Source organism: Mirounga leonina, unplaced genomic scaffold (assembly GCF_011800145.1).
Source record: "Mirounga leonina isolate KUSES-001 unplaced genomic scaffold, KU_Mleo_1.0 Mir_154, whole genome shotgun sequence".
Classification (NCBI taxonomy): domain Eukaryota; kingdom Metazoa; phylum Chordata; class Mammalia; order Carnivora; family Phocidae; genus Mirounga; species Mirounga leonina.
In genome coordinates, this window is record NW_023270389.1 from 45,682,025 (window position 1) to 45,695,660 (window position 13,636).

The 13,636-nt window shown below is 37.5% G+C and overlaps 1 protein-coding gene across 2 annotated transcripts in view; it reads left to right on the forward strand.

Annotated features, from left to right (window-relative positions):
- HMCN1 (hemicentin 1) overlaps positions 1 to 13,636 on the forward strand; it is a 482,021-nt gene that overhangs the window by 202,068 nt on the left and 266,317 nt on the right. For both annotated transcript variants that reach the window (XM_035010675.1, XM_035010676.1), the window contains exon 10: positions 2,249 to 2,370. In XM_035010675.1, the coding sequence (XP_034866566.1) occupies positions 2,249 to 2,370 (122 nt within the window). The remainder of the gene's footprint in view (positions 1 to 2,248; positions 2,371 to 13,636) is intronic.

A 13,636-nucleotide genomic window follows, 5' to 3' on the forward strand; every position in this document is an offset into this window, starting at 1 on the left:
AAAATTCCACTACTTAAAGATTGAACTGTATTATTTCTTGCTATTTTTTTATATAGTATATCTTGATGATTCCCTTAGCTCCATGTTTAATAACCAGCAATGTAACTGACCAGGGTATCAAATGTTGAAGCTACATAATTTCCTGATGAAATCAAATCCATTCTGCTTCATGTTTAAATAGTAACATATTTCAGAGACACTTGAGATTCTTTATAAACATTAATTCATTAATTCCACACAATTCCTGGGAGGTAAGCCACAAGAATTCTTTCTCTCATTTTTCCAGCTCTGTGGCTCAGAGATCTGACAAGCCTTGCTGACATATATTAAGCTCTTTGGTTGTGAGAGGCTAAAGACAGAATTTGGCATGGGTGGTGATGGATTGATACTCTCACCCTGATTCACTCACACGTCTCTGCCCTAGATTTCCTAACAGCTTGGGACATGTGACTTAATCTTTGTTATGTGAGTCGCTATGGTCACTAGGGGATGTAAGAAGAGAATTAGTTTGCATGAGCAACAGGACACATTTGTATTTGACATGTTCTTTCCTTATTCCAAAGGCAATGCCTTCAAAACTTCTTATGGTGGCCATATAATTTTAATGTTAACTGAGAAGATGATATGGTACAAGAGAATTATTTTCATGTAATATTTCATAAATAAGAGAGGAGCAAGTATCACTGTAAAGAATATTCTTCAAGCAATCCAACACTGGCTGTGTGCCTTTGAATAAATCACTTATCCTTCTTCCTGAATCTCAACTTAGTTGTTTCTAAAACAGAGGACTTGGGACTGGAAGAACTGCCACTATCTGTTCTAAAATTTCCATGTGTCTAAGTTTTTGATGAATCCTAATATATGCTTGGCTGTGAAGTAGGCATTGCAGAAAACACAAATGACTGCATGTATTTCAAACTCCTGCCTTCCCGGAATTTACCAGTACCTCCTAGACAATGACAGTTATAAACCTGGACTCAGTTTACTGCTATTAAGCACAAAAGATATAGCTTAGGTGATCACTAGGGGTTAGAGTCAACTCATAATCCCTTTCTTTCTGAATGTCACAGGACCACTGACATCTAATGCATACACAACTGAAAAGAAACTAACTAAAATGAATATTCTCGGTTACTAAAGTATATGGAACAATGACTTTGCTCATTCTCCCACTTTTCTGATGACAGGAACCTATGACTTCGCTTTCTCTTACAAAGTCTAATGTGCTAAATACACATTAAGAGCTCAGTAAGTTCTTCATGGTTTTTTGATGACAGGTATGGTTTGTCTGGAAAGCAAGAGATCTGGAGTCATTACTGATATTATATCTCACACCACTTTCAGACTCCAGTGGAAGGTGTCTTGACTGCAATGGGCTTTTCATCTCATCTGTCTTGAATGTTTAAGGTTATAAATAGCTATGGGTGAATGTAAGAAAAAAATTATGAAAATCGTTATGATTTTCAATTATATTTTAAAATAAGATAATGCCTGTTTTGTAGATTACTAGAATCTTATAAATATTTTATCTATTAATTAGATATTAAATATCTATTAGGATTAAATATATCTATTACTAAGACACCTCCAGAGAATGAGAAACAATTTGAAGAGTGTTAAAGGACAAAGAATAGTATTTATTAAATGAATGGATAAATATTATAGCAAAGGGATTTTTTTTTAAACCTAAATGACAGTTTGATAATAAAACTGATAATTTTCTTTTCTTTTCTCAATGTATACACAGGTTGAACCAGATAGTTTCTGTAACCTTATGTGGAGCTTACACATAAGAAAGTTAAAGAGAACTTATCTTTTTGGAATCCAAAAGTCTATTTTCTACTTTTAAACTTACGAATTACCTGGTTGAATTCATTTTGGCTAAGAACCTCCACCGAACATGATCCAAAACTGGAAATAATATGGAGGGAGAGAGGATTTAAGGAGTGTTTCTCTATTAACTCATTATCTTGTATTTTGACACAACCAGAAAATGTTTCCCTAAAGAAATTCACAAACTCCATATCTTATTGCCTTTGTTGTGCCTTTTGCTCAGAGAGCTTAATGTTCTAATTAAAAGGTGTGTCCTAAGCTATAAAGAACTCTGCAGTTTAATCCATTTATTTTTACATTGTTCTTCATGTTAATGTGTTAATAATGAATATTTCAAAAAAAATAGTGGAGTCACCACTTTCAGCTTTGCCTTGTTTTTGTTATAACTGAAAAGATCTCTATTTTGTTACCCCAGAGAATCTGCCAGTGTGAACTGGGAGATTGAAAATGTCACTTTGTCTGATGAAGGCGCCTACGAATGCATTGCTCTCAGCAGTGCAGGGACCGGACGGGCGCAGACATTTTTTGATGTGTCAGGTAATTATTACTAATTGCTTTGCCGTTGCCTGCATATTAACGCATCTGTGGAAATGGGATGTTTGCTAAGCCTGGTTTCACCACCTCTTAGCTGTGTGACCTTCTTGGGCCAATCACTGAAGGACTCAGGGCCTTGGGTTCCCAAACTGTTAAATGAGGATATCTTTAACAGTCTCTATCTCATGGAGAAACTACGAGGATAAACGAGAGAGTATATGTAAAGCACATAGAAGAGAGCCTGGCACATGGAAACACTTGATAGACCTTAGGTATTATTGTGGTGGTTGTTGTACTATTATCATTATTATTGTAGGGACCCAATAAATATTTTTGGAAATGACCATATAGCATTTTTATTAAAATTTAAAGAAATTTAGAGAAAGGAAGGGATAGAATTTAAGAAAAGGAAGAGTTCTATTCTGAGAATAACAGGGTTAAAACTTTCCCTTTTCCTCCCCCATGTTAATAATAAGCAGAGTGCTTTTATGAGTGGATTCTGACATTAAATTGAAGACAATAATGAAAGTGATCATGTTCAAGAAACACAGGGCCTCAGTGGCTACAATATTGGTATTAAGAAGAGTGGAAGAAATGCTAATTATTTTGCTTTTAGATAGTATGTTTCCGATGAATAAATGAGAGGCAAAACTCATTGCTTTATAAGGCAGAATATATTTTAGTGAAAAAAATCACTTTTTCCTCTAATCTCGCAGAATTCTCAGGACACAAAAGGACTGTCATTTTAAACCAATGATCATGATTTAAGCCACTTACTCAGCATAAATCTAGAATTTATTGGAAAGTTTGTTTCAATTGATTTATTTTCTACCTGCCTTGTAGATCAGTGTTGCTATGTGTTTAATAGTAACCCTATTCTGACCTAAATGTAGCTGCTGAGTTTTATAACAATGTCTGTATCTGCTTTTAGTAACAATGTGCATTTTCTTGAGACAAAGACAAAAGAAACTATAGAATTGTAGGACTGCTTAGAAGTCTAGGATTTATGTTTGTTATCAATAAGTCCAAGCTGAACTTTAAAACAGAGGCATGCAAGCATGTTCTTCTTGGAGTAAATTTATTTGTATTCTCTTATTCTTAGAAAAATAAAGTTTGTCTCCTGAAACAATTTTGTTGACATGCATCATAAACTATTCATTTTTTCATCTCCAGTAATTATGAAAGGCATTGGAATTGTGTCAACGTTCCTCAGCTTCTGGGAAAACAAACACTTGAGCACTTGAGATTTTCTGGGCTTTTTTTTTTATCCCCCGCCCCAGCAATATTAATTAAGGGAAAGACAACAGGGAAAGAAATTTGAGTGAGTGGATTTAAACATCTTGCATAAACAACTGGGAAGTGCCAGTACAAATTTGTGAACTGGTAAGAATTTGGCTCTGGGTGTCAGTAACTTCCATATGCATGTTGTACACATGCCCCTCTACTTTAATATTTACTAGCCAGGCAGTGGTATCAGGAAATTACACTGTACTCAAGCCAGATTTCAGGAATCGTGTCCCATTCGGTCAATTAGGAAAGAAGGAGCAGAAACACTGATGGTAATGGCAATGATTACAACCACAGAAGTAACAAGCAAGTGCCCCTTTGGACTTGGAAGAGTAGATAGTTCTTTCTGGGCTCACCATTGCCTGAAACCTCCACCCACTTCTGAATCTCTCTTAGCCTAGGCTGAGATCCCAGCAGTTACCTGACCAGCCCACTGGGATCAGGTGCAAATTCACAGGATAATTAGATCTTATATTTTGGAAAGGAGTGTTAATAATGAAGGCATTATGGGATAGTGATGTTCTTGTGTCACTATGGACACTAATTTATTTTGTAAAGTCAAAGGGCACCCAAGAGCAGTTTAAAGAAAAGCTAAAGTTCTACTAATAGGTTACCTCAGTTTTTCCAGCATTTTCTTCTAGCTGACATGTTTAAGGATTTTTGGTTCATGTGAAATGTTGATTATTGAATGTCTTAAATGCAAAATGGGTGTAAAAAGCATCGTACTTTTATTGAATATAAACACATAGAAACAAATGAATAGGGTTGCAGAAGCATGAAAAACTCATTCTTTTCAAGTGACATTTAGTAATTTAGTTTAGTACTGTTACAAATTACATTAATTTACTGAATTTCTTTATTAACACAATGCCTTTCCCCCAACGCACACACATAGAGTACTATAATTTTGGGTTTAAGTAAAATACCAAGAATAAAGAAGTCTTGTCAGGGGCATGTCAGTGACAGGGAATCTTAAATTATAATTATAGGATATTGTTTTAGAACGGGATAAGACTTGGAAATAATCTTGCACTACCTCATCATTTTGTAGGTAAAGAAACTGAAGCCCAGAGCAGGCAAGTGGCCCATTATGGTTACAAGGATAAGGAGTGAGACGATCCCTGTACTCTCTTCCAGCAGTCTTCTTTTTTTTTTTTTTTAAGATTTTATTTATTTATTCATGAGAGACAGAGAGAGAGAGGCAGAGGGAGAAGCAGGCTCCCAAGGAGCAGAGAGCCCAATGCGGGACTCAATCCCAGGACCCTGGGATCATGACCTGAGCCAAAGGCAGACGCTTAACCATCTGAGCCACCCAGGTGCCCTCTTCCAGCAGTCTTTACCTAATGCCACAGGCCTATACTTGTCATTCTTCTTTCAGTTTTGAGGCTTTGAGTTTCCATCTCTGGTTCCCTTATTCTAGCCTCAGTTGTTGTTTCACTTAGGAAGAGCTAACTTCCAGCACCAGGCTAGGTATTCCATTATCTCGGCTTCCCTCATCATTTCCTCCAACCTCGGCAAATTTATTTATGTATGAATAAATATTTCTATGTGTATTATATTTATTATCTCTAGTTATTTATGCAGCAATGATATTGTATGTCATTTCAAATCGGTTATGTTATTAGAAAGTTGGCATTTTACATATTTGAATTTATGTCTGCAGAGGGAATAAACTCTGAGGCAGGGTTTGTATGCAAGAGGGTTATTGGGGAGTTTTCTAGGAAAAAGCACCTATAAGGAAGTAACATAAGTGGAAGAAGTTAAATTGTTGTGTAGTCACTACTAGGACCTTAGCTGATCCCACAGGAAATTCTGGAGCTGTCATGGTCCTGAATTGAGGCAAGAGAGCTGGTCCTTTGCTTCCTCATGAAGTGGTCACTGGATGTGGGCTACCCTGGACAAGGGGTCTTACCCTGAGCAGGTTAACACCCTTGGCTATGAGCTATATGTAGCCAGCAAGCATAGCAGCTAGGGAAATGAGTGCCTTGGTCCTTAAGAGGGATCTAGGCATGTGCCCAGCATTCCCTACATACCTAATTGAGATTTCCCATTTTCTAAAAAATCTCAAAAAAATACCTAGTCTAGTTGAAGAAGTTTGTTTCAAAAGAACAAAGAAAAGAAAGCCATACAAAATGTCATATGGCCTTCAGAAAATCTTGATAAGATGTGAACACAAGCATGTACTATCACTTTCAGGTCTTTGGTGGTCTATGCCATCTTGTATGTTAGAGTCATAAAACATTAGAACTAGAAAGGGTCTTTAAGATAACCTCATTTAATTGGGTGCCTAGGTGACTCAGTTAAGCGTCCCAACTTTTGATTTTGGCTCAGGTCATGATATCAGGGTTGTGAGACTGAGCCCCTCATCGAGGCCTGCATTGGGCTCTGCGCTGGGTGTGGAGCCTGTTTAGGATTTTCTCTCTGCCCCACCTGCCCACCCCGGCTCTCTCTCTCCCTTTAAAAAAAAAAAAAGATAACCTAAATTAATCGTTGACTTCTCTAAGGTCACACACCTAGGGATAGAACTAGGCAGCATATAGTTGCCAGATTCAGCAAATAAAAACATAGAATGCCCAGTTAAATTTGAATTTCATATAAGTGTGTCTGAAATAATTTCATGAGACATATGTATACTAAAATATTATTTGATGTTTATCTGAAATTCAAATTTAACAAAGCATCTCGTATTTTGTGTGTCAAGCCTAGCCAGACTCCAGAACTTTCTTTGTCATGTACTCTTTCTACTTGATTCACTAGGCATTTTCATAAGAGATTTTTTTTTAAAGATTTTATTTATTTATTTGAGCCAGAGAGAATGAGAGAGAGAGAGAGCATGGGGGGTGGGAGGGTCAGAGGGAGAAGCAGACTCCTCGCTGAGCAAGGAGCCCGATGCGGGACTCGATCCCAGGACTCCAGGATCATGACCTGAGCCGAAGGCAGTTGCTTAACCAACTGAGCCACCCAGGCGCCCATTCATAAGAGATTTAAAAAAAAACATAGCAAAATGATAAAATTTTGTTTTTTAAATAATTTAAAATAGCATCTATTCTTCTAAAAATCTTTGGAAAACTAGGATAAATATGAAGAAAAATACGGAAAATATACACATTTCTATCCCTCGGAGATTACCACTATGGTTTTGGCATATTGCTTCCAGGTTTTCTCTAGGCTTATGATTCATCTGCACTTATAAATGGTTTTGAATAAAGAAGAATAAAATTTGATCTTGAATATCTTATACTCTTTCATATTTAAACTAAAACAGGCACATGGATTTCTAGCTAGCATAACTCACCACAGTTTTTATTGCTGTATTATTGCTGAATAATGGCTTGCTACAGAAGGTCATTTTAAAGCACTTGGGCAGAGTGTACTTTAGAGGGGCATTTGTATTTATTCTCAAATTAACTAGAGTAATATGTGATTCTCTCTAGAATGTTGGCTAAATATTTAACTAGTAAGTGGCTTTTAACCACATCTGAAACGTGTATGCATTACTCAATACCTTTTGTGTGCATGGCTTTCTATGTACAATTTTATTAAAGGTCTGCGCCTACTCTTAACTTAACCTTCTTAAATCAAAACATTCCTCATGCCTCTGGGGGAACATTTGTCATGCACTGCTATTGTACTGTGTCTTCTTAATGAGATTGTAACTCTCCTTAAATCTGATACTGTCATACTTAGTATACTATTGTCTACCATACTTTGTGTCCTCTTTTCTTTTATTTATTTATTTTTTATTCTTATGTTAATCCCCATACATTACATCATTAGTTTTAGATGAAGTGTTCCATGATTCATTGTTTGTGCATAACACCCAGTGCTCCATGCAGAATGTGCCCTCCTCAATACCCACCACCAGGCTAACCCATCCTCCCACCCCCCTCCCCTTTAGAACCCTGTTTGTTTTTCAGAGTCCATCATCTCTCATGGTTCGTCTACCCCTCCGATTTCCCCCGCTTCATTCTTCCCCTCCCACTACCTTCTTCTTCTTCTTTTTTTTTTTTTTTAACATATATTGCATTATTTGTTTCAGAGGTACAGATCTGAGATTCAACAGTCTTGCACAATTCACAGCGCTTACCAGGGCACATACCCTCCCCAGTGTCTATCACCCAGTCACCCCATCCCTCCCACCCCACCCCCCACTCCAGCAACCCTCAGTTTGTTTCCTGTGATTAAGAATTCCTCATATCAGTGAGATCATATGATACATGTCTTTCTCTGTTTGACTTATTTCACTCAACATAATTCCCTCCAGTTCCATCCACGTCGTTGCAAATGGCAAGATCTCATTCCTTTTGATGGCTGCATAATATTCCATTGTATATATATATATACACCACATCTTTATCCATTCATCTGTCGATGGACATCTTGGCTCTTTCCACAGTTTGGCTATTGTGGACATTGCTGCTATAAACATCAGGGTGCACGTACCCCTTTGGATCCCTACTTTTGTATCTTTGGGGTAAATACCCAGTAGTGCAATTGCTGGATCATATGGTAGCTCTATTTTCAACTTTTTGAGGAACCTCCATCCTGTTTTCCAGAGTGGCTGCACCAGTTTGCATTCCCACCAACAGTGTAGGAGGGTTCCCCTTTCTCCACATCCCCACCAACATCTGTCGTTTCCTGACTTGTTAATTTTAGCCATTCTGACTGGTGTGAGGTGGTATCTTATTGAGGTTTTGATTTGGATTTCCCTGATGCTGAGCGATATTGAGCACTTTTTCATGTGTCTGTTGGCCATTTGGATGTCTTCTTTGGAAAAATGTCTGTTCATGTCTTCTGCCCATTTCTTGATTGGATTCTTTGTTCTTTGGGTGTTGAGTTTGATGAGTTCTTTATAGATTTTGGATACTAGCCCTTTATCTGATATGTCATTTGCAAATATCTTCTCCCATTCTGTCGGTTGTCTTTTGGTTTTGTTGACTGTTTCCTTTGCTTTGCAAAAGCTTTTTATCTTGATGAAGTCCCAATAGTTCATTTTTGCCCTTGCTTCCCTTGCCTTTGGCGATGTTTCTAGAAGAAGTTGCTTCGGCTGAGGTCAAAGAGGTTGCTGCCTGTGTTCTCCTTTAGAATTTTGACGGACTCCTGTCTCACATTGAGGTCTTTCAACCATTTGGAGTCTATTTTTGTGTGTGGTGTAAGGAAATGGTCCAGTTTCATTCTTCTGCATGTGGCTTTCCAATTTTCCCAACACCATTTGTTGAAGAGACTGTCTTTTTTCCATTGGACATTCTTTCCTGCTTTGTCAAAGATGAGTTGACCATAGAGTTGAGGGTCCATTTCTGAGCTCTCTATTCTGTTCTATTGATCTATGTGTCTGTTTTTGTGCCAGTACCATGCTGTCTTGATGATGACAGCTTTGTAATAGAGCTGGAAGTCCGGAATTGTGATGCCGCCGGCTTTGCTTTTCTTTTTCAACATTCCTCTGGCTATGCGGGGTCTTTTCTGGTTCCATACAGATTTTAGGATGATTTGTTCCATTTCTTTGAAAAAAGTGGATGGTATTTTGATGGGGATTGCATTGAATGTGTAGATTGCTCTAGGTAGCATTGACATCTTCACAATATTTGTTCTTCCAATCCATGAGCATGGAACATTTTTCCATTTCTTTGTGTCTTCCTCAATTTCTTTCATGAGTATTTTATAGTTTTCTGAGTACAGATCCTTTGTCTCTTTGGTTAGATTTATTCCTAGGTATCTTATGGTTTTGGGTGCAATTGTAAATGGGATTGACTCCTTAATTTCTCTTTCTTCTGTCTTGTTGTTGGTGTATAGGAATGCCACTGACTTCTGTGCATTGATTTTATATCCTGCCACTTGACTGAATTCCTGTATGAGTTCTAGCAGTTTTGGGGTGGAGTCTTTTGGGTTTTCCACATAAAGTATCATATCATCTGCAAAGAATGAGAGTTTGACTTCTTCTTTGCCAATTTGGATGCCTTTGATTTCTTTTTGTTGTCTGATTGCTGTGGCTAGGACTTCCAATACTGTGTTGAATAGCAGTGGTGATAGTGGACATCCCTGCCGCGTTCCTGACCTTAGGGGGAAAGCTCTCAGTTTTTCCCCATTGAGAATGATATTCACTGTAGGTTTTTCATAGATGGCTTTTATGATATTGAGGTATGTACCCTCTATGCCTATACTCTGAAGAGTTTTGATCAAGAAAGGATGCTGTACTTTGTCAAAAGCTTTTTCTGCATCTATTGAGAGGATCATATGATTCTTGTTCTTTCTTTTGTTAATGTATTGTATCACATTGATTGATTTGCGGATGTTGAACCAACCTTGCAGCCCAGGGATACATCCCACTTGGTCATGGTGAAGAATCCTTTTAATGTACTGTTGGATCCTATTGGCTAGTATTTTGGTGAGAATTTTTGCATCCATGTTCATCAGGGATATTGGTCTGTAATTCTCCTTTTTGATGGGATCTTTGTCTGGTTTGGGGATCAAGGCAATGCTGGCCTTATAAAATGAGTTTGGAAGTTTTCCTTCCATTTCTATTTTTTGGAACAGTTTCAGAAGAATAGGTATTAATTCTTCTTGAAATGTTTGGTAGAATTCCCCTGGGAAGCCATCTGGCCCTGGGCTTTTGTTTTTTGGGAGATTTTTGATGACTGCTTCTATTTCCTTAGTGGTTATAGGTCTGTTCAGGTTTTCTATTTCATCCTGGTTCAGTTTGGTAGTTGATACATCTCTAGGAATGCATCCATCTCTTCCAGGTTATCTAATTTGCTGGCATAGAGTTGCTCATAATATGTTCTTATAATTGTTTGTATTTCTTTGGTGTTGGTTGTGATCTCTCCTCTTTCATTCATGATTTTGTTGATTTGGGTCATTTCTCTTCTCTTTTTGATAAGTCTGGCCAGGGGTTTATCAATCTTGTTAATTCTTTCAAAGAACCAGCTCCTCGTTTCGTTGATCTGTTCTACTGTTCTTTTAGTTTCTATTTCATTGATTTCTGCTCTGATCTTTATTATTTCTCTCTCCTGCTGGGTTTCGGCTTTATTTGTTGTTCTTTCTCCAGCTCCTTTAGGTGTAGGGTTAGGTTGTGTACTTGAGACCTTTCTTGTTTCTTGAGAAAGGCTTGTATTGCTATATACTTTCCTCTTAGGACTGCCTTTGCTGCATCCCAAAGATTTTGAATAGTTGTGTTTTCATTTTCATTGGTTTCCATGTATTTTTTTAATTCTTCTTTAATTTCCTGGTTGACCCATTCATTCTTCAGAGGATGCTCTTTAGCCTCCATGTATTTGAGTTCCTTCCGACTTTCCTCTTGTGACTGAATTCTAGTTTCAAAGCATTGTGCTCTGAAAATAGGCAGGGAATGATCCCAATCTTTTGGTACCGGTTGAGACCTGATTTATGACCTAGGATGTGATCGATTCTGGAGAATGTTCCATGGGCACTAGAGAAGAATGTGTATTCCGTTGCTTTGGGGTGGAATGTTCTGAATATGTCTGTGAAGTCCATTTGGTCCAGTGTGTCATTTAAAGTCTTTATTTCCTTGTTGATCTTTTGCTTAGGCGATCTGTCCATTTCAGTGAGGGCGGTGTTCAAGTCCCCCACTATTATTGTATTGTTGTCAATGTGTTTCTTTGCTTTTGTTATTAATTGCCTTATATAATTGGCTGCTCCCATGTTAGGGGCATAGATACTTACAATTGTTAGATCTTCTTGTTGGATAGATCCTTTAAGTAGGATATAATGTCCTTCCTCATCTCTTATTACAGTCTTTGGTTTAAAATCTAATTTGTCTGATATAAGGATTGCCACCCCAGCTTTCTTTTGGTGTCCATTAGCATGGTAAATGGTTTCCACCCCCTCACTTTCAATCTGGGGGTGTCTTTGGTTCTAAAATGAGTCTCTTGCAGACAGCATATCAATGGGTCTTGTTTATTAACCCAGCCTGATAGCCTGTGTCTTTTGATTGGGGCATTGAGCCCATTTACATTCAGGGTAACTATTGAAAGATAGGAATTTAGTGCCATTGTATTGCCTGTAAGGTGACTGTTACCGTATATTGTCTGTGTTCCTTTCTGGTCTATGTTGCTTTTAGGCTCTCTCTTTGCTTAGAGGACCCCTTTCAAGATTTCCTGTAGGGCTGGTTTTGTGTTTGCAAATTCCTTTAGTTTTTGTTTGTCCTGGAAGCTTTTTATCTCTCCTTCAATTTTCAATGACAGCCTAGCTGGATAGAGTATTCTTGGCTGCATATTTTTCTCATTTAATGCTCTGAATATATCCTGCCAGTCCTTTCTGGCCTGCCAGGTCTCTGTGGATAGGTCTGTTGCCAATCTAATGTTTCTACCATTGTATGTTACATATCTCTTCTCCTGAGCTGCTTTCAGGATTTTCTCTTTGTCTATGAGACTCGTAAGTTTTACTATTAGATGTCGGGGTGTTGACCTATTTTTATTGATTTTGAGAGGGGTTCTCTGTGCTTCCTGGATTGTCATGCCTGTTTCTTTCCCCAAATTAGGGAAGTTCTCTGCTATAATTTGCTCCATTATACCTTCTGCCCCTCTCTCTCATTCTTCTTCTTCTGGGATCCCAATTATTCTAATGTTGTTTCGTCTAATGGTATCGCTTATCTCTCGAATTCTGCCCTCGTGATCCAGTAGTTGTTTATCTCTCTTTTTCTCAGCTTCTTTATTTTCCATCATTTCATCTTCTATATTACTGATTCTCTCTTCTGCCTCATTTATTCTAGCACTTAGCGCCCCCATTTTTGATTGCACCTCATTAATAGCCTTTTTGATTTCTACTTGGTTGGATTTTAGCTCTTTTACTTCTCCAGAAAGGGTTTCTCTAATAACTTCCATATTTTTTTTAAGCCCAGCTAGTATCTTTAAAGTGATGATTCTGAACTCTAGATCTGACATCGTACTAATGTCCGTATTGAGTAGGTCCCTGGCAGTTGGTACTACCTCTTGTTCTTTTTGCTGAGGTGATTTTTTCCGTCTTGTCATTTTGTGCAGAGGAGAATAGATTAATGAGAGAACAAAATGCTAGCAGAGTAACCACGTCCCTAGAAAATACACTCTAAACAAATCAGAAAAGACCTGAAGCAGTGGGATAAGAAAGGGAAAGAGAGAAAAAAGAAAAAGATAAAGATAAAAACAAAGACTAAGAAAACAAAACAACAAAAAAAACAGAATGTGATCAAATATGATCAGGCTGGTATATAGATCAGTGCCACACACTAGATTTGGGGTGTATTTGGTCTGTTAGAAGAAAGTGCCTCCCAAAATTTTAAAGAAAGAAAAACTTATATATGTACAAAAATAAGGGTTGATATGATGAGGGATGGAATATGACTGTAAAAATGGAAATTATAAAAAATTTTATAAAAGGAATTGATAAGAAGTTGTTTGAAAAAAGAAAGAAGAGGATTTAAAAAAAGAAAAAAGATAAAGAAAAAAAAAAGGGAGAGGATGTGATCAGGCAGGGGAATAGAAAACACCATATACTAGAGATTTAGAGTATATTTTAATCTGTTAGAAGAAACTATCTCAAAATTTTAAAGAGAGAACAACTTATATATATAAGCCAAAAATATGGGTAACTACTATGAAGGGAGAGAATATGACTCTAAAAATGAAAAATAAAAATGTTTTTTTTTAAAAAAAGGGATTGATAAGCTGTTGGTTGAAAAAGGGAAAAAGAAAAATTCAAAAAGAAAAAAAAAGAAAAAAGACAGTTAAAAAAAAATTAACTTTGAAAGACTAAAGCATCATCGTTAAAAAGCCATGAATTCTATGTGCAGTATTCCCCTAGCTCTGGAGTTCTGCCATTCTCATTGATCGGTAAACTTGGTTTTGGCCGCCTGTTCTCGCTGATCATCTGGGGGAGGGGCCTGTTGCCGTGGTTTCCAAATGTCTTTGCCAGAGGCGGAATTGCCCCGCCCTTGCCCCCTCCCGGCTAAGTAACCTGCTCGGGTTTGGTCTCCGGGGCTTTTGTTCCCTGC